Below are 24,314 nucleotides of genomic sequence, written 5' to 3' on the forward strand. Positions count from 1 at the left end.
AGCTGTCGGCTCTGCAAGGAGCAGCGGGGTCAGGGAGATACATGCAAAAATGATCAGTTAAAACAAAAACCCTACTGAAGGAAGTTAAAGCACAGCTATTAAGTCTCTAAGACCAAACCAAAACATTAATTGTGACTTTCTGCTGGGGGTGGGGCGAGATGGGGAGACAGAGCATTTGTCTGACTTTTTAAAATTATTATTGTTTCTCTTAAAACTGGAAGAGGTGGTCATCTGAAAAACTCCGATATGATGGTTGCATTCAGGGCTTTCCTTCTGAAGGAGAACAGTGATGCCACTTGGTTTGTTTTCTTGTTCTCAGGACCTTCTCAGATGCAGAGTGCTGACATCAGGGATTTTTGAGACCCGATTCCAAGTGGACAAAGTAAACTTTCAGTAAGTTGTTGAGAGCAGCCTGCCACGAGGCGAAGGCAAGACGCCCCTCCACGCCCCCCACGGGCCCCGCCCCCAGACCGGCTGCGTGCTGGAGTCCTGACCGGGTCAGGGAGCCCGGCCTTCCACCCCTGGGCCCCAGGACTTCAGACATCCCAAATGTGCCTCGCTGCCCTTTTGGATAAGTCCGCACCGACGCTGTGGGCCTAAAGGGCAAGCAGTAAGTTTAGGGCAGGGAGGAAGGTGGGAGCCAGAGCCACCTGAGGTGAGAAAGATCCATTGGCACTTGGGTAGGGACAGTGCAGCGGTTCAGGTAGGGGGATATGCGGCGCAGGCTACCTGAGAAGAGGGGCCCCAGAAGGCCTGGTGACCACAGGGTGAGGGCTGCGCCCCCGAGAAATAACTGGGTGTGGACTCCCAGGTCAGGCAGAACCTTAGAGCCTGCGGAGCAGTCTGCGGGCGCCACCAGGGGGCAGTGCTGCAGGCCGGGAGCCTCCGCAGAGGAAAGCAGCCCAGAGGTGTCACACCCCAGTCATCAGTGGCCTGTTGTTCTTCCACAGCATGTTTGATGTCGGCGGCCAGAGGGACGAGAGAAGAAAATGGATCCAGTGCTTTAACGGTGATTTCTGTGCTTTGAATCAGATCAGATCATCCATCCAATGCCTTAAATGTGAACCTCATAAAGAATTTAAGCATCCCGGGGCGCCTGGGTGACTCTGTCCGTTACGCTTTGGACTTCAGCTCAGGTCATGATCTCACGGACTGTAGGTTCGAGCCCCGCGTCAGGCTCTGTGCTGACAGCTCGGAGCCTGGAGCCTGCTTCAGATTCCCTGTCTCCCTCTCTTTCTGCTCCTCCCTGCTCACATTCTATTTCTCTCTCTCAAAAGTAAACATTTAAAAAATTGTTTTTAATTAAAATTTAAGCATCCCAAATTTACATTTCTCATTTGCTCATACGGGTACATCACTGAGACAACCACACACACAGTGCTTCTTTAAGTCATTCTTAGGGTCACAGGGTGAACATGAGTAGCAGCTGGACATGTACTTGACCATAACCACACAGTGGCTTGCTGTCTAACTCAGGGGCTTCCCTTTTTCTCTCTTCTCCCACAAAGATGTCACAGCTATCATTTACGTCGCGGCCTGCAGCAGCTACAACATGGTGATTCGGGAGGATAACAACACCAACAGGCTCAGAGAGTCCCTGGACCTTTTCGAAAGCATCTGGAACAACAGGTTATAAAAATAAGAAATTCAGCTGCACCTCTGGATTGCGAATTTTCTTTCATTAAAAATACCACTCAGCTCGCTTTCATTTTTATTCTCTAGATATAGTCATTCTTTTCTGACTTATTGTACAAATGGCGTGCTTGCAGATGGAGTGAGGGTCCACAAGATTGGTACATCAGATCATTCTAGATCCTATACATTTCAGGAAGATGGAAATGCTATTCTTTTTCACTGAGTACCTCCTCTGTTAGAGGTACTTTCGCATTCTAGCGGATGTGAAGTTCGTGTTTGTTTCTCTTTTCAGGTGGTTACGGACCATTTCTATCATCTTGTTCTTGAACAAACAGGATATGTTGGCAGAAAAAGTTTTGGCAGGGAAATCAAAAATTGAAGATTATTTCCCAGAGTATGCAAATTATACTGTTCCCGAAGACGGTAAGATTTCAAAACCAGTTCTGATTCAGGAAAAGAATCGGTTATTTTTTTCAATAGCCTTGTAACTGTAGTTCAAACAGTTGTTATGAAACTTTAGGAAATGCAATTAATTTGCATCTGCTCTCTGGACTGCTGCCCCCACCTTCAAGTGCTAGAGTATTAAAATGTCCTAGTTAGGATTCCAATTGTAAAAATGTCACGGTTTGACTTTCCATCCAAACTGTGCAGTAGGAGACGGGCACTTTTGGCTGTATGCCGATGAAGTTCTCTCTCTGGGCATCTTGGTTGGGTCTGTCCTGAACCGGGCGCTGGCTCAGCCCTTTACGTCGACCTTGACTCTCACCGTAACCCTATGTGAGAGTTTGTTATTTGCATGTTTTCCTGTGGAAAGTGAGCTCAGAACGGTAGTCGGCTGTTCACGGTCACTTGGGTAGAGCCTGCCAGGACAAGGCAGCCTCTGAACTTTCATGCCCAACCCCACATTTTCGGCCACCACCTGTCTTGTCCCCAGCAATGACTTTGACTACCATTAGGGTGGCCTGGCCAATCAGGGGCAGGGGGCTCTCGGTGCTAAAGCCTGGAAGGCCTGGCCCGGAGCACACCGCGTTTCCAATTTCAGCTCCTCAGTTCTGAGCACACGCTGGGCCACCTTGTAGGAGGGGTTTATTTGTGGTGAAATGATACCACTTCCTAAAATTTGAAACCCCAACTAGATAACGCAGAATGAAAGGGACTTTCCTAGAAACTTAGGTAAGAAATGAAGAAAATTCATCATCCTCGTGCTAACATTGGCCAGTCTGGTGGCAAGCGCCTGGCCTAAGAGAAGTCGGTAGAGCCTGTGGTGCCCTGTCACCCCTGGAACACGGCCCCCAGCGAGCAGGCCCCATCCCCGCACTCTGGACACGAAGCGTCCCCTGTGACATGCTCTTCCTTCTTTCCCTCCTCTCTGTCTTGGTCCTGGCCCTCCTTCCCCTCTTCTCAGCTCTGGATCTGGTCAAGGTAGCATCCTTCCCAGGCTCCCTTATTCTGCTCACTCAGCTTTCCAGAACACTTTTGAATTTATGCCAAAATCTTTCTGAAACACAACCACAACTCTACTAATGATCCCTACCAACACGGACTTAATCTCACCACATGCTGCTGCTAAATGTGGCCCAGCCAGAAAATACTACAAGCTAGGTTCCCCACCACAACCTTCATGGATCCTGTGCTCCTCCCCCCGAACCCCCATGGATCCTGTGCTCCTCTCTCTGCCTGCTCCTCCGTCCCCTCTGCACTGAGCCCACCCAGGCACCTGCCCTGGGTCAAGCGTGGCAAGTCTCCAGATCAGGGCGGACTCAGCACCTGTAGAATTCCCCATCACCTGTTAAGTGTGAGTAATCATATAATACCATATAATCATAGAGAAGGAAAAGCGCGATGAGACCATGCAGGGAAGCCCAGATTTTAGGAACTTGGAATCTGCATGGGAGAAGAATTAAGCTACTAGAGTCAATTTCCTATTCACACTCCAAGTGCCAGAGTCCAGGGTAGAAACCGTAAAGGGGAGACCTTCTCAGGAACAAGGCTAAGAGAATGCAGACCACATGAGCACAACCTGCTAAAATCAAGAGCCCCTGGAGTCTTCTCTCTCCCGGGAGCATGGAAGGCGATGGCAGCTGTAGGCTTGGTCAGTCAGTGTTCAGCGTCATGCTTTCATTTTATCTGAGCGGGGTCATCCCCCATCACCAGAAACAAAACCAAAACTTTTATCAGCTGCTACATGAGAGAAATAAAGTTACATTTTAGCTTTTTGCCTTGCTCTGAGTCTTTTAGTGCTGTGAGTATACCTCAGCCCTACTTTGTTATTCCTTTATTTTCCATAGAGTTGCAGCTTTGTTTCTCATTACTTAAACAAAATTCCACTTGTAATTTTCACAGCAACACCAGATGCAGGAGAAGATCCCAAAGTTACACGAGCCAAGTTCTTTATCCGAGACCTGTTTTTGGTAAGCAATTTTATTCTTTGTTTTCCTACCACCTCAGAGTTATATTGTTCTTTGCAACTTGCATATCACTTACCCTTTCATGATCTGATTTAATCTCCACCCAAATTATGAGAGATGATGGATGGCATTATAACTTCATCTCACCATTCAGCGTACTGAGGATCAGAGAGGTCGGGCTTCTCACCTCAGGTCACACAGCACTCAAGCAAAAACAGGGAGCACAGTACAAAACCCCAGGGAATGGCACTGAGACTAGCCACACTGTGTTCACTTGTGTTTTCCTAAAAGGAAAGAGACCTTTAGCAGAGTCTGAAATAGCAGCTCCCACACTGAGTGCCCCTCCTCCTTCATTCACTCACCACTAAGAGGCTAATTCAGACACTCAAATTCAGATCTCACTCTTTTTTTTTAACTTTTTATTTTGAGATGATCTCAAATTTACATCAAAAGTGAAAGAAGTATACAGTTAAGTCCCAGATGCTCTTCACCCATACATACCTATTCCCTTGAATAACCTGCCATGTGTAGCGCCTATGAGTTTTTACTAGCTTGACACCAATAGATGCCACCACACCTGAAGATGTTTTCCCAGTTAGTGACCAAACAGCACTGGACACGTGGCCTGTGTGCTTCTGGAGAGGTGAGAATCAGCCCAGGCTGCAGAAGGGACGGTCCCACAGTCTGCCTGACATTCCCATGGGGATGGGTACCTTCCTGACTCCTCGGGAGGTAGGGGGGATCTCTTTATCTTCTTCCCGCTACAGCCCCCAGTGGTTGCCTGCTGAAATCCTATAGTGAGGGAGAAAGTAACAAGGATAAGAAATCAAGTCCCCAAAGTGAATTTTGAGGAACAGTGTTTCCCACGAGGTTGACAGGTAACACGGGAAAAGGCCTTGCAATGAGTAAATCTGGGAAATAAATAAAGCAAGACAGCCTTCTCCATTGCCAGACTTTCCAAAACCTTTGCGATGGTAAATCGGTTTGTAGTTTATCACAGGCTCCCTATTTGAGGAGTGTCTTGCAAGACCATAAAATATAAAGACACATAAAAGGCTGTCCTAATGAGGGACACCTGAGTGGCTCAGTCAGTTGGGCACCTGTCTTTGGCTCAGGTCATGATCTCCCAGTTTGTGGGTTCAAGCCCCACGTCAGGCTCTGTTAGCTGTGCTGGCAGCTCAGAGCCTGGAGCCTGCTTCGGATTCTGTGTCTCCCTCTCTCTGCTGCTCCCCTGCTCATGCTCTGTCACTGTCTCAAAAATAAACATTTAAAAAAAATTTTTTAAGCTGTTCTAATGAGGATGAAAAGTTAACTAAGTGTGCAGAGCTCCCCCCTCCCCAATGAATGGCTGTGTCACCACTATTTGATGTTGGGAAGAAACCTTTTATTCTCTAACAGTGGGCGAAATCTGGCTTGTATGCAGTTTGCAAATCAGAGAAACAAAAGCTGATAAAAGTCAATAACTTGGGGGTTTTTTTATGGTGGAACTTGCCTGGGCCAGTGAGTTGGAGGCGGAGTTTTGAGTTGGAAGCCCTGACCCGGATTTAGAAGGCAGCAGGGGCAGGTTAGAGAAATGGTTCTCTGACTGCATCGAATCCGGACAGGAGCAATTTCTGGCGAAACAACAACTCTGGTGACAGAGGGCCCTGAGCCGGGGTGGGGAATGAAGGCCGCACACGGAGAGGGAGAGGTCTGCGGGGGGGACCTGGCCTTGAGGAGGTAAGGGTGGGCTTGGGGAGAGAAGGTCAAGGGCATATTGAGAAGGACCCCTCTGTAAGAAAAAGCCACATGCTGTCTGAGCATTCCCCTTAAATGTCATTGCCTGAGGAGGGAAGTGACCACCAGGTTTGTCCCGTCATGGTCACTTCCTCCCACGACAGGGGGCCCAGATCATCCTCAGAGCAGGAGAAACTCAGAACAGAGGGGGCCAGGAGCCAGGAGGAGGGAGGGCCAGGTGGTGAGCCCCCCGTGTCCCCTAGTTCCCACCGCCAAGCAGTCCTGTCCATCACACCAGCAGCCCGCTACAAGCCCTCGCCCAGACTCAGGCTAGAGAGTCCTCCGGGGCAAGCGTCACCGAGCCTTTTAAAGCAGAAGGTGGTCAGCACGAGGTCGGCGCCCGGTGTCCTGACGCCGTAGGCATCTGTTAGAAGCCTGTATGCTTTAATCAGGCTTCTCTTCCCGGTATTGTATGAGCTCCCCTCTGATTTCTTTCACCTTGAACGTCATCTCCTGAGAGAGGACCTCAGAGATGGCCAGCAGCCAGGACCCAGTCAAGCACGGTCTAGAACTGCCCGGTTTTCCTTGTCAAGCTTATTGCTGTCCTTTAAAATGAAAATCAGCGTGTTTAGAGACAAGCAAACCGCCACAACCTTTGTAATGACTCTGCCTGACATTTTTGTTGCCCCGGGCAGGGACAGGCTGGTCAGGTCATTACAGAAAAGCCCGTTTCTAATTCGCCCACTCCGCGTGTGTGCACAGCGTCTCTTCCACCCCGTGCTGTAGGGCCACAAAGACACTAGCCTACACCTTCCAGTGTCCTTAAGTTGTTTAAAAATTGTAATTGCTTGAGAGAAGCCTATTGCTAAAAGTAAGTCTGCGTTCCCAGGAGTTTCATAACCTGATGAACATCTTTACCCCAGCCCAGCCGGGTCTCATCTTGATTCCCAAGATGCTTTGCAGGACAGGGGGTGGGAGGGGGGGATGAGGAGGTCATCTGGGGATCCCCGTGGGCGCCTATGAAGAAAGCTCCCTATGACCTCTGCATTCGCTGGCTGGGGAGGCCATAACAAAGAACCAGTGACGGGGCCTTACACATATTTCTCTAACCTTCTGGAGGCTCGAAGTTGAAATCAAGATGCCGACAGGGTTGGTTTCTCCTGAGGCCTCGCTCCTTAATGTGTAGGTGTTCAGCTTCTCATTGTGTCTTCCCTGTGTTGCCGCATGGCCTTTCCTGTGTGTGTGGGTGTCCCAATCTCCTCCCTTCCTATGAGGACACCGGCCTTACTGGGTTTGGCCCCACCCATATGACCACATTTTAACTTAATTACCTTTTTTTTTTTTTTGGTAATATTTATTTTTGAGAGAGACAGAAAGTGGGAGAGGAGCAGAAAGAGGGAGATAGAGAGTCTGAAACAGGATCAAGGCTCTGAGCTGTCACCACAGAGCCCATTGCAGGGCTCAAACCCGTCAACTTGGAGATCATGACCTGAGCCGAAGTCAGACACTTAACTGACTGAGCCACCCAGGCGCCCCTTAATTACCTCTTTAAAAAGATATCCTGTCTCCAAATACAGTCACACTCAAAGGCGGTGGGGTTAGGGCTTCACCACAGGAATTGGTGGGGGAGGACACTGGTCAGCCCCTGGCAGCCTCTCCACACCGCCCCACTTAGCTTCCCAGTGTGCATGCGCATATCCCTCCACGATGCCCTCCTGAATCCGCAGTTATGCTTTTTCTCCTCCAGGAGAAAGCCCATGGAGCCCCCCACTTCTAACCAGGGGACACCTCCTGGGAATGCTCAAGTTGTATGTGGAGGAGGGCACAGTAGGACTGATGTGCCACCCACATGCAACCACTAGTCCTATGTGGATATGTAAATGTAAATTAATTAAAATTAAATAAAATTAAAAATCCAGTCTCTGTTGCATCAGCTAGTGATAGTGGCTCCCAGAAGAGCAGCGGAAATATAGAACATTTCCATTAGTGCAAAAAGTCCAATTGGACAGCGCTGGTTTGGGACCAACACTCATTTCTGGAAAGTTCTACTCTGATTTCTCTGAGAGGCAGTCTTTTAAATATATGTCCTGTCTCAACTGAACACTAAGCATCTGCAACCAGAGACAAGTGTGACGTTGAGTTCCCAGCAGGCTGTTCAGTATTTAAACAGTCACAACCCCAGCTCCTCTTGTCTTTGATCAAAGTATTGCCTAAATTCTTCTCCAAGAATTAATGGAATGGTAGCAGTGTTCCCTTGTACCTGGCGTGGTGGCCAGGGTCCCACATCATAGATGGCCTTTTGTTTTTTTTTTCCAGAGGATCAGCACAGCGACAGGGGATGGCAAGCACTACTGCTACCCACACTTCACCTGTGCCGTGGACACCGAGAACATTCGCAGGGTGTTCAATGACTGCCGTGACATCATCCAGAGGATGCACCTCAAACAGTACGAACTCTTGTGAGGCAGCCCTGGGGCAGGCGGGCGCGCCTTCTGGCACCTTTCTCTCCGCCTGCCTCTCCTCCCTTGGCCACCCCACCAGGTGGAGCATTTATTCCAGGATTGTCCGCCAACCCCAAACCATGGTAGAAAGTAGGGAGTTCCTGGTTTCACCCGGCTGCCGCCCTGTCCTGTTCTGTGTTGGCTCCTGTGTGACCACCAAGCCTCTGGCTACCTCTGTTCCCCTCAGGTTTGGTTTGTAGCTTTTGTTTTCACTGAATACAATTTTCCATGGCCTCCCCACCCCAACCACTTTGTGTCCCTGCAAGCCATTCGGCGATGGGGGAGAAATGGCACTTTTTTTCTGAATTATCAAGCATGATTTTGGTAGCAGGGGTATAATGCGGTGAGCCACATGCTTTGTGATTCTAGCTTTATGAAGCTGCAGGTGGGCAAGGGGCCGCCTCTTCTGAGCTGCACCAGTCCAAGGGCGAGGCTAGACCTCAAGTCACAGGGTGGAGAGAAACCCCTTTGTAGTCATATTTGAGTCAATGCCAACCTCAGGCATTAAGTTAGACGTACTCTGAGCAGAAAACCTACCACATTCACCACTAGAAAGTATGTCCTGTCTAAACATGATTCTCTAGAGTTTGAGATGCTTGGACAAGAGTCTCCCCTCATATATTGTTGTTTTGTTGTTTTACTGCTGGTTTATTATAACTGTACAGACCACAAAATGTAATATTATTTTATATAATTATTTAAACATCCTTGTAGATCTTTGTGCCTTGATGATGCTATGTCTGTAAAAGAAATGTGTTTATCGTGCTGAACAGCTAAATGTGAACATAACCTGCTGCTTGCTCTAAAAAAGAAATGGTATGTGTAGAATTTAGGATAGTCTTCAGGTTAGTGCTTTTAAAAATATCCTTGATTAAATATATATGTATACATATATGTATAAATTATCCACATTAATCATTCATATTTTACAAATAATTTTGTACCAACATCACAAGGTTTTCAGGAACCAAGGATTTTTTTTTCTCCAGACAATATGTCTTTTGATTATTTTCCTATTTGAAGACTTTTTACAAGGTCCCTGAGTGGAAACAGGTCAACCATTCCCTCTAGTGAAAGTTTCTGAACCACTTCCTTGGGCCACAGCTCACAGCTTCCAGGGTAAACAAAGAGCAGGAAGACAAAGGGGTGTCAATGTTCGCGTCCAGCCTGAGAGAGTCAAAGGATGGCACCTCCATTTGCCTGCTCTCAGGAAGAAACACGACACACCCTTATTTGGAATACACAGTCAAAATACATGGCTATTTCTCACTCTTGAAAGATCTGTAAGCGCAGCCTCCAAAGTTACAGCTCAGTCTCTGGAAGTTGAGAATCACTGTAGCGGTGACGCTTCGTGTTCTATCGGCAGCCACGGCTTTGAGGGTAGTCCGTTGTCTTCGGTGCGAGATAATCGGCAACGATGTCCAAAGCTCTGGTTCAACACTACAGATCCAGAGGTAACAGCCTCACTGACACGGCTTCATTTCCTTCAGTCTGTAGTATTTTAAGGTTTACTCTGAATCAGCATTTTGTAATCCTTTACAAATATATCTAGACTTAAATACTGCTGTTCCATGAAAGAAAGGGTAACTTTGTAGACCATCAGAAGGATAAGCACATCATTTATGTCAGCATCCCTAAATTCCTGCACCTCTCTTCCCTGTTTCGTAAAACCCTGATCTGAAATGAGACATGTGAAGTGGAAATTATTGTGCTTCCATTGCACTTTCCATGTAAAATGTGGACTGAAGAGCCACGCCCCCCACATGCACAGAAAGCGAAGCTGCATATTGTTACATGCATCATCACTCAGCAGTAACTCGACTTCCTCTTCAAACACAGAGCCAGACTCTTAGAGAAGAACACAGTTAACCTGGCTTAAAATGATCAAGACATATTTATTTTTAAGTACCAAAAGCCACTTCCTGCTCTCCGTCGAGTTTCTTTTGATCACGGATAGGCATTATATTCAGATTGAACCGCGTGGCCTGCTGGAGAGAAAATTACACTTAGCTAAAAATCTGATTCCCGTATGGGCACAGAAGTACAAAAGTCTGTGAAAACACTATATCCTGCTTCTGGCAGCCGTACTTTTGTTTTAAGTGTACAGCTTTACAATATGCAGGAGTCTGAGGCCCACGCCACAGGCCGACAGAAGCAAGCCCGGTGTTTGTGCGCCCATCATCCCCGGTGCCGCCTCCATCTTGGGGAAGGAAGGACAGCATAGTGCATGCGAGTGAGATTTTAACAGCTTTTACATACTGTACAGACATGACTTTGGTTACACATATATTTGATAAACCAAGAAAACAGACTTGTTGTAGAGCACATGTTCCATTTTTATAGCATGAGAACAGTACAATCAACTATTTACCCTGCAGATGCGCATCCATGACTTACAGGTTCTGTGAGGGGTGGAAAGGCCGCCTACTCGGACCCCTTCTCACATGGGCGCCACCCAGAGTTGTTTCCCTGGCCTTGTTATTTGTGAAGAAGGGCAGAATCGTCTCCTGCGCTTTACGTTGTCTTAAGTTTTCTGAGCAGGTTCCAGCCAAAGAGGAAAGGCGAGGCGAGGAGCTTACAGTAGAGGGCCGCGAGGAGCCCAGCTGCGACGCAGTACGCGGCCAGGACGGCGTTCTCGCGGGGGAGGAAGCACTTGGCGAGGGCGTGCCGTGTGGCCGTCAGGCTGCCCTGGGAAGGGAGCACATTGACGCTGCGGTGAGAGCGCTGCCGCAGCACCAACGCGCCAGGCTTAGACACAAGGCACGAGAGGCGGCCTTCTGGGCCTCCTCAGGCGGGGCCAGGAAGTGGCTCTCCTCCCCCCGAGACTAAGGGGCACGGGCTCCACGAGCCACCCACCCACCGCAAGCACCGATCGGAGGCACGGGGCGGAGGCGCCCAGTGTGCCGAGTGGAGCTGGCCTCTCCCCTGAAACCGGGCCCCGGCACAGCGGGCTCGCCTCAAGTGCAGTGGGCACACCTGACAGAGACGCCCGAGGCGTGGAGCTTGACGGCAGCGGGCACTGAGAAACGAGGGGTACAAGCCCATTTCTCGTGGCGCTTGATGCTAACGTAAGCAACCTGTTACCCAGAAATGCGTGCACAGGAGCATCTCAATGGGTTTTCTGTAGACATTTTTGCTATGTAGAATGACACTGGGGAACAGTTTCATTTACTTTGAATTTGAAAACATGAGTGTTTCCCCATTGTTTCATGAAGTAAAAGTACCTGACATAAAAGCACTATGACCTGGGTAAAATAAACACCAGGTGGCCACTAACTGAAACTTCTCGAATCCGTTAACTTACAAGAGCTGTGGCCCTATTCTGCCAGAGCAAACAGGCTTGTTTGGAACATAAGACGAGATGCTGGGGTATGGCTAATGGAGACATGATCCTGTTTCCTAAGAAAATTAAAAACGGAGAGCCTCAGATCTGAGAACGGTGCTGTCCCTGGAGAGGAAACACTCTGTAAGGCGGACCCCCACCCTCCCGTCCCCTCCAGGAGCAATGCTCTGTTTATTTGTCCCCAGGAAGGTGTTTAAATAGGGGTCAGTGTATCAAACCAAGTGCGCGTGTGGAGCAGGGGAAGTTTGTATTTACAGCTTTTGTATGTGTTTGCGGATCGCGGCAATTAAATAGTTGATTACTGTGTTGATTTCAATACTTCTATGAAAGCTTTCAGATGAAAATAAATGTCCACATTACCATGATGAAACTGGGGTTGTTTCTGTTCCTCCAACTGAAGGACGGCACGCTGATCTCCAGGGTTCCCGCCCCGTGGAGCACCTCGCAGGCGCTGTGCGTGTGGCCGCTCAGCACCAGGCGCGGCCGGAGCCACCAGAGCAGCTGTGGCGCCCAGGGGACAGCAACAGGCAGTTAGTGCTCAGACAGAGCCCTGTTGGGGCCTGTATTCATTAGGTTAAACATAAAATCCCTACTTGGTACAGTGCTTCCTTTTTTCCTTAAAATCCTATCAAAAGTAAATTCGGGCTTTTAGGGAGAATCCATCCCTCTCACCCCAGATTTTATTATTAAAAAAATTGTTTTTTATAATTTATTTTTGAGATAGACAGAGCATGAGTGTGGGAGGGACAGAGAGAGAGGGAGACAGAATCTGAAGTAGGCTCCAGGTTCTGAGCTGTCGGCACAGAGCCTGACATGGGGCTTGAACCCACAAACCGTAAGATCATGACCCGAGCCGAAGTTGGATGCTTAACCGACTGAGCCACCCAGGTGCCCGCAGATTTTATATTTTTATAGATATTTTTATAAATTTATTTTATAAATATATTTTGTTACATGGTATAGCATATGACACATTATACAAATAGGTATGATATAAATATTTATATTATTTCTAAAATAATATAAACATTTATATATTTACATAGTTATAATTTAAATATTTCTATTACAATATATTTATAAAATAATATAAAATATTTATATTATAATTATATTGCAATTTAAATATATTACACAAATACAAACTTGTATAATATAATACATATAAGTAAGCACATCTAAAGTAAGTACCCCCCCAATTAACCCTGAGTTCCATTCACATTTCCAAATACATTTAAATTAGTGGAAAAAACCTGGAATAAAGAACGGCCGAGGATGTCAGTAACTTGATAGGAGGCAACAGAAGTACTGGGGGGCTGGTTAGTGCAGGGGGATGAAAGGGTGACGGGAAAAGCTGATGTTGGCAAAGCCCTGCCCTCCGCCCTCAGGTGGCTAACTGTGTCTGTGTGTCGAGGGGCATCAGGGTCCACCACAAACCTTTTGTGAGGCCTCCCGGGAAAGCACGTCGTATCTCTCCTTAAAGGGGAGGCCCCGCTCTTCCAGTGGTGCGGCGTCGTCCCCAGAACAATTGGCATCACTTCTCCGGTAAAGGGGGAAATGCTGCCAGGATTTAGAGGCGGTGAGATGTGACCAGGAGCCCCTGGCTGGCCTACCAGACCCGCGGAGCCGCGCTTGCCCCACTCACCTGCAGAAGGACCGGGGCTGACGCGGGCAGCGGCTGCTCGCCTCCACACGGGCCAGAGTGATGTTCCTGCTGGGGAGAAATCAGTTAACCCGGCAAACCCAGCATCCTCTGAGTGGTAGGAAGGGAAGAGGTGGACAAGACACAGAGTGCAGCGACCACGCCTGCAGAAGATGCCAGAATAGAAGCACCTGTGCAGCCACATGCTCTCCTACCTCTCGGGAGCAGTTCAGTTTGCGAGAAACTTCGATGAGTTCAGCTTCTGCTTTAGAGCAAATGTTGCAGCCGTCCCCTTCCAGGGCGATGCTGTTGACCATCACAAAACTGAGACGGAGGGAGCAAGCAGAGAGTCAGGGCCACTGGGCTTCCCGTGTACTGTCTTCTTGCGATGCCGTTCCCATGAAGCAAAAGGAAGGCACCCACAGTGTGGAAAAACATGCCCCTGAACAGCTTTAAATCTCAACTCAACTAATCTATGTTTTTAGGTATGAGTCGATGTTAAGAAAACAAAACAGCATTATACTAGGAGTGGAGTCTAAGACCTAAGAGGATTTGTAACCTTGAACTTGTCAGAAATCCCAGATTACACAAACTCTGAGGTCAGACTACCACTGAGCCTCGCGTCTGGCCATGTGTCCTCTGTGCCTCATCCGAAAAGACAGGGATATAATAGGTGCCCATGCCACGGACTCATGGTAAGGACCGAATGAAATACTATGACCAAGCCTGCCACCAGGAAGTACTGGGTAGATGTTAGACACCGTTATTATCACATAAAGTGAACCACAGGCATCATTCGCTAACATCTGCACACTCAGCAAACAAGGCAGGATGGGGAAGGAGTCTGCAGGTCAGAGCTAACCCGTATGGATAATCCCAAACCAGGATGATGATAAAGTCAGTATGGCTGCCCTCTATAACCACTTTACCTTAATTCTATTTTTATAGCCTCCCATTAAATATGCTTTTATCTCCTACACATGTATCAACTGGGCATGAAGAAGGCAGCTGGCAGTAAAGCCTGCTTGAAATTTAAAGAATTTTAGTGAGAAGGAGCTGACTGACCAAATGAGCTGAAATATGGTCAGTGCACTTAAGGTTTCCTAAACACTACTCTTAGGGAAAAAGGATTACAAGGATGTCAAGTCTTCATATGACTCAGGAAAAGAAGCTACTAGAAACTCAGTCCTACAGGCAAAGGGAGGGAAAGAACTTCCGACCCGGTCTCTGGGAGCATCATGGATCATGTCTTGAGACGGGCCCAGTGAGCTGCCACGGCCAAAGCCAGGAGTGCTGGACACCCATGGGGGCCACGACCTAAAGAGGAAGCGCCTTCCTCTCCTGCCTATTCTCTCTCCACTCGGTCTACAACTAGAACAAGGTGTATGGTCTCACCCACTGTGCCGCAAACACACACACGGACCTGACAGGGTCCAGACATGGCACAACAATGGCCACGCAGAAGGGGAGCTGGTGCTCATTCGTGGTCAGATGAAAGGGCCGGATGCTTTGGTCCACAGATCAAGGCTGATGGGATTGGGGCAGGGCACACGGCTACACAGCACAGTGGACACACACCTGTCCCCAATCCTGGGATGGCATAACCTCAACAGTATCCTTTATAAAGGAAACAAGTACATTTTGAACAAATAAAATATATTCCTTTATGAAGTGGCCTGATGGAATCTCTACCACCCAGAGACACCGCACACAGGAAGATGACAATGCCCTCTGTGTGTGGTGGCTGGGCAAAATCCGAGACGGGCGGGTCCACCGGGCTGGTGACTCTGACAGTGACCATCAGGGAGAATGAGGCCTGTGGTGTCTTCATCAGAAACTGTAAACCAGGCCACCCAGAGCCCGGGTATGACCCATAAAGACATTAAGTTAAAAAGTCCCTTAAAAAATTAAGTTTCCAAGGAATGAAGAGTTTCTTGAGAATTCACAAGGGGGCGCCTGGGTGGCCCAGTTGGTTAAGCGCCAGCTTCGGCTCAGGTCATGATCTCACGTTTTGTGGGTTCGAGCCCCACATCGGGCTCTGTGCTGACAGCTCAGAGCCTGGAGCCTGCTTCAGATTCTGTGTCTCCCTCTCTCTCTCCACCCCTCCCCTGCTCACACTCTGTCTCTGTCTCTCAAAAATAAATAAGCATTTAAAAACATTTTTTTTAATTCACAAATAATACTCACTTAATTCCTTTCCAAGAAAACAGCCTTTCAGGGTTGAAGACTTTCTCAAATCGTTTTATTTTGTATGTGCTCATCCTACATTCAGTTGTAAAAAGAAACATTTTTCAGAGCAAGCCATCTTAGGACCTCTTCAGACTTAGCATAAACTCAGGATCTGGGGGCTGGACGAGCTCCGTGAGGTGGGAGCTCAGGCTGGCCCGCACTGTCAGGTGCGAATCTCAGCTCCACCAGAGAGACCATAAGGACTGGAGCAAGTGCCTCAGTCCCCAGAGCCTCAGTTTCCTCACTGGCACAATGATTAAAATAGCAGGGCCATCAGAAAGATTAAGTGAGTTAATGTAAGGAAGTAAAGCGCTTAAAACAGGCTGGCACATCGTAAACACTATACAAATGCTATGTACAAAAGCCGAAATGGTCTTGTTTTCAGAGTCTCCAAGAAAATAAATGATCATTAAATGTAAGTTTCAAGTTAGAATCACCCAAGGGCACATACAAATCATTTACTCAACAGAGATTTGTTAAGGCTGTACAAGTGCCAAGGCAAAAATGTTTGCCCTTGTGGAGCTTATGCTCCAGGGCTCACATCTTGCAAGGATGACAGATGTCCCCCACATGGCACAAGTAAGGTGTTCACCGGAATGGGAGTGGGTTTAAAGTCATAGTGAACGATGGCCCTCAGGACACAATGCTTCACTGAACTACTTACCGATAGTGGAAGCCAATGTCATGGTTGCCAACAACTACCTTCAGCAGCACGTGATGTGGGTGTCTGAATATTTTCTGAAACCGCTCCACATCATCCGCCCAGGCCTATGGAAAAAACAAGTCACTGCTGAGAGCTAGAGAACTCTCTTCCCAGTGGCTAAAAAAAATATGCTCCTTATTCTGATGATAAGAAGTTAATTCCCCTGTCCAAATCAGATGCTCATGGAGCTAATGTAGAACTTAAAATTTCCAATTCTATGTCATGCTTCTTTTTCCAAGACCTAATATCTTATTTAATCTGATGCCAAATTTTAATGAAATGATATTCCTGTAGGGGCACATGGGTGGCCCAGTCGGTTAAGCATCTGACTTCGGCTCAGGTCATGATTCCGAGTTCGATCCCTGCATCAGGCTCTGTGCTGACAGCTTGGAGCTTCAGACTTTGTGTCTCCCTCTCTCTCTGCCCCTCCCCTGCTCTCTCGCACTCTGTCTCTCTCTCAAAAATAAACAAACACTGAAAAAAATTTAAATGATACTCTCCTGTATTAAAACATTAGATGGCAGGGGCACCAGGGTGGCTCAGTCAGTTGAGCGTCTGACTTCAGCTCAGGTCATGATCTCACAGTTCATGGGTTCAAGCCCCGTGTTGGGCTCTGTGCTGACCACTAGCTCAGAGCCAGGAGCCTGCTTCAGATTCTGTGTCTCTTTCTCTCTCTGTCCCTCCCCTGTTCACGCTCTGTCTTTCTCTGTCTCTCAAAAATAGATAAATGTAAAAAAAATTTTTTTAAAAACAGATGGCAGTCCTCAAAATATTTGATTCATACATCCATTGTTTTAAGACCCCCTGAAAAGATCCCCTGAGGCCCACACATGGACTCCAGGCTGATAATCACTCTAGATCTGGACACATTGTAAGAAGAGGCTCGTAGGAAATGTCAAGTAAATTTGTGTGTCTCAACCAAGTCAAGCATAAGCACATCACTTATCTTAGCATTTCCCTGTGGCTACAACTGTGGACATGAGAAGGATGGGATGTGGGGAAAAGGCAAAATCCAACCAACTTTTCAAGATTCTTCAGACATTTGCTTTAACTATTAAAGCTTGAGAATTACTTTTGTACCATTCTTTTATTAAGCCTAAAAGCATCCATTGGAGGAACACTAAAAAGACAATGCTCAGTTGAATAGTACTTAACTTTATCCTAAAAGTTTTAAATAAGGCCCATGCTAGAAAAATATGCTGGATAGAGTCCTTCAATGCATTTACGAAGACTTCACTTTAACACATAATACTTAAAGTTAAAATAACATAGGGGTGCCTGGGTAGCTCAGTCGGTTGAGAGTCTGACTCGATTTTGGCTCAGGTCATGATCCCAGGGTCATGGGATTGAGCCCTGCATTGAGCTCTGACCTGACAGCACGGAGCCTGCTTGGGATTCTCTTTCTCTGCCTCTTTCTGCCCCTACCCCACTCACTCTCTCAAAATAAGCATTTTTTAAAGCATACTAAAAAATAAAATAAAGTTAGAATAAAATAAAATTAGAAAAATATAAAACATAAAATGCCACCCTTAATTTACAAGAGCAACCTCATTTTATAACTAGGTGTTTGGTGCATATAGTATTTCCATGATCTCAAATCTAATCATAGACTAGATTATAACAAACAAGGCAGCCTTATCAGGTTTCTATCAGGTCTGGACCAAGACCCTCTGTGCGTCACACCAGGCTCCTTCTGCACCTCTCCCTCAGAAGAAGAAAGACCAGAGTAGCAAGTAACTTTTATACCGCAGTTCTCATACCTTCGTGGTTAAATAAAAGAGCATTAAGTCCAATTATATTTCCAGACGCATTCTGTAATCCTGGTGAAAAGTAACTTCGAATCCACCTTGCTTCTTTTTCCCTCTCCAAGAGGATCATGGGAATAGGCATGCCAACAAAGTGAGGTCTGACTAAACTACCTATTTCCTACATAAACAAATACCATTGGCATTTGAACAAGAAGACTTTGAACCGTACGGGTCAACTTATATGTGGCTTTTTTTTTTAATATATAAAGACAGAACTGTACTATAAATGTATTTTCTCTTATGATTTTCTTAATAACATTTTCTTTTCTTAGCTTACTTTATTGAGAGAATACAATATAGAATACACGTAACATAAAAAATATGTGTTAACTATGTTAACAGTAAGGCTTCTAGTCAATTGTAGGCTCTTAGTAGTTACGTTTGGGGAGAATCAAAACTTATCCACATATCTGACTGTACAAGGTCAGCACCCCTAAGCCAGCATCGTTCAAGGGTCAACTGCCTTAAGATTAGCTTGCCTAACTCAAGACTGGCGTTAGGTACAGATCCTAATGACCTTCAAGATAGACCACACATTTTTAATACTGGCGCTAAGCAAACCTTCCATCTCGCACTGATTCTACTTCACGGATTTTCTGGCTGCCTGTGCTGCACGCAGAAAGCAGAACAGGATGAGGGTGCCCGGATCACAGGGTCTTACCTGGGGGGAGCTCCACTTCCCTTCATCAAAGATGTCCCCTAGGATGAAGACGACTTCCGGCTGCAACAACCACAGAGCTGTCTGGAAGGCTCTCTCCATTTGCCACTCCCTTGAGGCCAACAGGAAAAAGCACAGCATCAGCCTGTTTCTTAGGGGAGCCCACATCTGTCTTACGGCCATTTAAAAAGTGAACTGAGAGGCGCCTGCATGGCTCAGTCTATTAAATGTCAGACTCCTGGGGCGCCTGGATGGCTCAGTCAGTTAAGCTTCCGACTTTGGCTCAAGTCAGATCTCATGTTTGTGGGTTCGAGCCCCGCATCAGGCTCTGTGCTGACAGCTAGCTCGGAGCCTGGAGCCTGCTTCCGGTTCTGTGTTTCCTTCTCTCTCTCTGCCCCTCCCTCTCTCATGCTCTGTCTCTCTCTGTATCAAAATAAATAAAACATTTTTAAAAAAAGTTTTTAAACGTCAGACTCCTGATTTGGGCTCGGGTCATGATCTCATGGTTCGTGGCTTCAAGCCTTGCATTGGGCTCTGCACTGACAGTGTGGAACCTGCTTGGGATTCTCTCTCCTCTCTCTCTCTCTGCCCCTCCCCCACTTGTACACACTCACGCACGCGTGCGCTCTCTCATTCTCTCTCTCAATTAAATAAGCATTTCGAAATAAAAAATTTTTTTAAAAAATTGAACTGAATGGCCCCATCCCTGCTTCTCATTCATGCTTGGAAGGGTCACAGTCCATATTGATTAAATGCGGGAACAACAGCCCCCGGGGAGTCAGGCTGTCCCTCCCACACAGCTTAAAGGTTGACTTCCCCTATGTGGTACCCACAGACCAGGGTGCGCACACTGTACCCCAGAAGCCACCTCTCTGACAGCCCCAGAGGTCAGGGAAGGGCTTAACGCAGTTTCCGAAGATGCCTCAAGTTAGACTGATTTTACCCCACACGAAGGAGATGAAAGTATCTGGCTTAAGTTTCACTTCTTCTTGAAGGGACCTCAACTTCCTACCTGCCTTCAGAATTGGGAGGAGATAATGAGAGAATCAGACTAGCTAATGCCAGAACTGTAAATCCTAGAGACTTCTGATATCCAGGTAATCATCTCATTGATAAGACAAGTGAATGACAAGAGCCGGGGATCTAGAACCTGACAGGCAACAGCTTAACACCCCAGCTCCACTCACTAACTACTTGTGTGACCTTGAGGATGTTGCCTACCCTCTCTAATTTCTATTCTTCATTAGTAAATAGGAATAATAAAACCTACTCTCCTGGACAGTTATGTGATTAAATGAGATAGCATTTGTTTTGTTTTGGTTGGGGGGGGTTAGTGTTTTATTATTTATTTTAGAGAGAGACAGAGACAGAGCGCGAGCAGGGGAGGGGCAGAGAGAAAAGGAGACACAGAATCGGAAGCAGGCTTCAGACTCTGAGCTGTCAGCACAGGACCCGACCCGGGACTCGAACTCACAAATGATGAGATCATGACCTGAGCTGAAACTGGATGTTTAACCGACTGAGCCACCCAGGCGCCCCGCCATGAGACAGCGTTTGTAAAGTGCCCCCCACAGTACCAACACACAGTTGGTGTTCAGACATGTCAGTGTTTTCTCGACTCATCCTCCCCTCTCCCTGACCAACTATGACCTGTGTCCTTTTCCTAAGATTCCAATTCCTCCCTCCTTTTTAAGGCATCCTCCTGGCCGTTTCTCTCCTACCCAAGGGGACTGTGACATCCCGGGGCACATAAATAGGGGAAGGTAATTTGGGGTCAGAGAAAACTACCCAGGCCCCATGTAAACTGCTACATGGTGCACGCCTTCACTGAAGGTACCTCCCAAAAGTCATTTCTCAGTGTTTCTTGGTTGGATGTTACTCACCCAGAAGAAAGCACCTAGAAACAGCAGCAGCAAGAGGGCAGGGAAGAAAGCTCAACTGGTAAAACCCAAACGAAGCCAAAGGAAGTCTCGCGCTGGCCCTTCCCTATCTCATGCCTCATTTGGTTTAAAACTCTGAGTAAAAAGGAAGACCCCCCTCCATCTTCCCTTCTTTCGTCTTCCCTTTTTCACTCACGCCTAGGGACATTACACATGTCACCGCCCCACTCAACATAAGGTCCATCCATATCCAAAGTACTCCACGGGGACTCCTGCTAACAAGGCTAAAGACTCGCACCAATGTAGTCATGGGGACGAAAGGGGGCAGGGTATGGCATCACCAAGGTCAAGAAGAGAGCTCTGATGCCTCGGGGTAGAAAGCCCCATCGGTCGCCTTTCAGTGGACATTCTTCACAGTGGCCAAAAGGTGGAAGTATCCATCAATGCGTGAATGGAGAAACCAAATGTGATCTAAATACACAACGGAATATTATTCATCCTTAGAAAGGAAAGAAATCCTGACACATGCCACAACGTGGATGAACCCTGAAGACGTTATGCTAAGTGAAATAAGCCAAACACAAACACTGTATGACTCCACTTATACGTGGAACCAAGGGTAGACACACCACATCCACAGAGACAGAAGACAAAATGGAGGCTGCAGGGTTGGCGGGGAAGGAGAATGAGGAGTTGGTATTTAACGAGGACCAAGTTTCAGCCTGGAAAGGTTGCACAATAATATGAATATACTTGATGTCCCTGAAATGTACACTTAATTGTTTACGATGGTAACTTTTATGTTACGCATACTTCACCACAGTTAAATTTTTAAAAAGCCTTCTGATGGGAAGCCAGATGGATTATGCTGGGCAGGTCTAAGTGGGAGAGATGGGACCCGACCCTCTGCCCAGGGTGAAAGCCATGCATCTGGCATGTGCTCTGTCTCTGCTCCCCGGAGCAGGCAAAAGCCAAGTGGGCTCAAAGTACACATTACTGGGTGCCTGGGTGGCTCAGTCGGTTAAGTGTCCGACTTCAGCTCAGGTCATGATCTCATGATTCATGAGTTCGAGCATCAGGCTCTGTGCTGATAGTTTGGAGCCTGGAGCCTGCTTTGGATTCTGTCTCTCCCTCTCTCTCTCTGTCCCTCTACCACTCATGCTCTGTCTCTATGTTTCAAGAATAAACATCAGAAAAATAAAAAGTAACTTAAAAAAATAAACTCTACACCACTGCTGCAAGAGAGGACCATGAACCCAGCTCTGTTTCTCCCCCTGCCCAGGGGAAAGGGAGTGTGGCTTAGCCAGCCACACCCATGTGCTGGACCTTACTGTGGGCATTTTCCTCACACAGCCGGTGAGGTCTCTGGTATTAACACGGAGGCAGAGACCGGCTTGGAGGAGCCCTTGTAACTTGTCCAAAGTCACAAGACTCAAACCCAGTCTGCTTCCCAAATTCTGGGTCCTCATAAATTAACAGATGTTCAGCAAATAGGATGTTTAATAAAAGTCCAATGCCCCATAAGTCTCTTTTTGAGAAGAAAATAATGAGTACCTTGACCTATGGGGAGAGACTCTCTACCGTTTTTGTCTACAGAATCAGACAGATTCTTGACTGTGGCTCCTACCTTCGTAATTTGTCTAGCCAATGGCCTCGTATTTCCCCAAGCAAGTGGGTATCGGCCAAAAACATGGCTTTCAGAGTCTGTTGTCCACTGTTCTGGGCTGCAGTTTTCACCTCAGGCCAATCGCAGCGAAAGATCACTAAGTAATAGATTAAAAATTCACAAAATAGAAGCACGGCAAAGACAGCAGCTATGAGTTTCAACAGCAAGAAACTCCTCCTTTTTGTCGGACGAAGATGCTGCCTTCCAAACCCCAGCCTGATCAGGGCCATCTCTCCTGCCCAGGAGTCGTCAGCAATCAGGAGTGAAATCCATCAAGAATTCACCAGGAGGGGACCGTGGAATCCTGTGTAAGGCGCAGCAGGTGTCCGGCGCGTAGCCATGTACCTGCAGGGAAAAGAGAAAGGACTGGGTTATGTTCCAGAATAATGCCATGAACACTAGCTCATGCTTTTAAGAACTAAGGAGTTACAGTCTTTTAAGAACTAAGGAGTTACAGTATCTATGTTTCCAAATACATGAAGTGCCCGGTACTCCTACAAGGATTATATGTCGAATTATGCTAGAAGAATGATCTTCCTGCTAAGAGAATAAAATTTTACTACCACTTTGGAAATCATTACATAACAATCTGACCAGACAATGCTAAGGTAGGGCACATAACAGGGAAAGTCAACAAGTATTAAGTAAGTAATTTGAATCCCAAAAGGATTCACCACCCTTCCTGGACCTTACAAATCAACAGGCTAGGAGCCCCCTGTATTATGTACGCTGTCTTTGGTGTGAATTCATCACTTTTCCACACTGCTTTTCCACAGAAGTGAATATTCACAGACCGCGTGCTTCAGAGATCCGAGCAATGCATTCCGCTCTTGGCGCGGAGGCTGGGACCTCACAGGGCCACATGGATTCGGATTGTACGTTTCACAAACATGGGTTTTTACCTGCAAACTGGCCTTAAAATTCTGGACTGCCTTCTGTTAGAAGACATTTATGTGCCGTAGCATCTCTATGGGAAACTAAAATGTTTATGGGTTCTTTTGAATTATAAATGAACTTTGCATCCTATACAAAAAAAAGCATTTACTTTTGACACATGAAGAGAAAGGCTGTTACAAGGGTCACCTGAAATAGGCTTTAAAAAGTGGCATGCTGGGGTGGGGGTGGGAGCAGGTGCTCCTTGGTGGCTCAGTCAGTTATGCGTCCAACTCTTGATTTCAGCTCAGGTCATGATCTCACAGTCATGAGTTCAAGCCTCACAATGGGTTCCACTCTGGGAGTGAAGCCAACTTAAAAAAAAAATTGGAATGCTATTAAAGTTCCTCATGTTGTCCTCAAGACAGGACCTTACGGGCGCCTGGGTGGCTCAGTCAGTTAAGCGTTCAACTTTGGCTCAGGTCACGATCTCATGGTTCATGGGTTCAAGCCCCACATCGGGCTCTGTGCTGACAACTCAGAACCTGGAATTGATTCAGATTCTATCTCCCTCTCTCTCTGCCCCTCCCCTGCTTGTGCTCACTCATTCTGTCTCTCTCACTCTCTCTCCTCTCTCAAACTTAAATAAACATTAAAAAAAAGAAAGAAAAAAGAAACTTAAAAAAAAAAAAAAAAAGATGAGGATCTTAAAGTGACCTGGGGGCTACAGAGAACTCAGATATAGGGGAAATTCCAGAAGTCTGAGTGGGTGGGGGCTATGAGAGACATTGACCACAGATGTTCACTGAGCCAATATATACAGAAAAGCCTTTTCTGAGGAGATGATGTTCTAAGATGAATCAGGAAAGTTCATATGATTGACAGGCAAGGGCTCACGAACAGCCTCATTTTTGTAGGGTCTAAAACCATGTCTGCAAAATTCAGTTTCCAGAACTGTCCACATTTGCATGTAAGCCTGGGTCCCCATTAAAAGCCCCTCACTTACTACACAGTGGCATTCTATATAACCACTGAGATACAGGACTTTTTAAAAACCTTACCTAAAGAAAAATAAGTGGGGGAAACATGTATTGTGAGCCATTATCAAAGGTTTAAAACATGACCCCAGAATTGAACGTGCCTTCAGAAACTTATAGATGATGGATACCTTTCACACTTCTCCAAACGAAGTGCTGACAACTGTTTGCTGGACTACAAAGTCCTCACCCCCATCTGTGGCTTTTCAGAAAAG

General features: G+C 46.9%; 2 protein-coding genes across 8 annotated transcripts in view; one reads left to right on the plus strand and one right to left on the minus strand.

Moving 5' to 3' along the window:
* GNAL (G protein subunit alpha L) overlaps positions 1 to 11,973 on the plus strand; it is a 99,527-nt gene extending 87,554 nt beyond the window's left edge. For both annotated transcript variants that reach the window (XM_029921241.1, XM_029921240.1), the window contains exons 8-13: positions 320 to 393; positions 951 to 1,009; positions 1,509 to 1,629; positions 1,928 to 2,058; positions 3,979 to 4,046; positions 8,076 to 11,973. In XM_029921241.1, coding sequence (XP_029777101.1) covers positions 320 to 393; positions 951 to 1,009; positions 1,509 to 1,629; positions 1,928 to 2,058; positions 3,979 to 4,046; positions 8,076 to 8,222 — 600 coding nt within the window. In that variant the 3' untranslated portion in view covers positions 8,223 to 11,973. The remainder of the gene's footprint in view (positions 1 to 319; positions 394 to 950; positions 1,010 to 1,508; positions 1,630 to 1,927; positions 2,059 to 3,978; positions 4,047 to 8,075) is intronic.
* Positions 9,159 to 24,314, minus strand: part of MPPE1 (metallophosphoesterase 1) — a 57,798-nt gene continuing 42,642 nt past the window's right edge. For 4 of the 6 annotated variants that reach the window (XM_029921244.1, XM_029921243.1, XM_029921245.1 and 1 more), the window contains 9 exons: positions 22,151 to 22,534; positions 18,647 to 18,755; positions 16,139 to 16,242; positions 15,433 to 15,507; positions 13,461 to 13,569; positions 13,249 to 13,317; positions 13,041 to 13,163; positions 11,964 to 12,104; positions 9,159 to 10,948 (listed from right to left, as the gene is read on the minus strand). In XM_029921244.1, the coding sequence (XP_029777104.1) occupies positions 10,775 to 10,948; positions 11,964 to 12,104; positions 13,041 to 13,163; positions 13,249 to 13,317; positions 13,461 to 13,569; positions 15,433 to 15,507; positions 16,139 to 16,242; positions 18,647 to 18,755; positions 22,151 to 22,419 (1,173 nt within the window). In that variant the 5' untranslated portion in view covers positions 22,420 to 22,534 and the 3' untranslated portion in view covers positions 9,159 to 10,774. Of the gene's footprint in view, positions 10,949 to 11,757; positions 12,105 to 13,040; positions 13,164 to 13,248; positions 13,318 to 13,460; positions 13,570 to 15,432; positions 15,508 to 16,138; positions 16,243 to 18,646; positions 18,756 to 22,150; positions 22,535 to 24,314 lie in introns of those variants that run through there. The other 2 variants (XM_029921247.1, XM_029921248.1) reach the window with 2 other exon arrangements.

The sequence above is a fragment of the Suricata suricatta genome, chromosome 14, assembly GCF_006229205.1.
Source record: "Suricata suricatta isolate VVHF042 chromosome 14, meerkat_22Aug2017_6uvM2_HiC, whole genome shotgun sequence".
Classification (NCBI taxonomy): Eukaryota; Metazoa; Chordata; class Mammalia; order Carnivora; family Herpestidae; genus Suricata; species Suricata suricatta.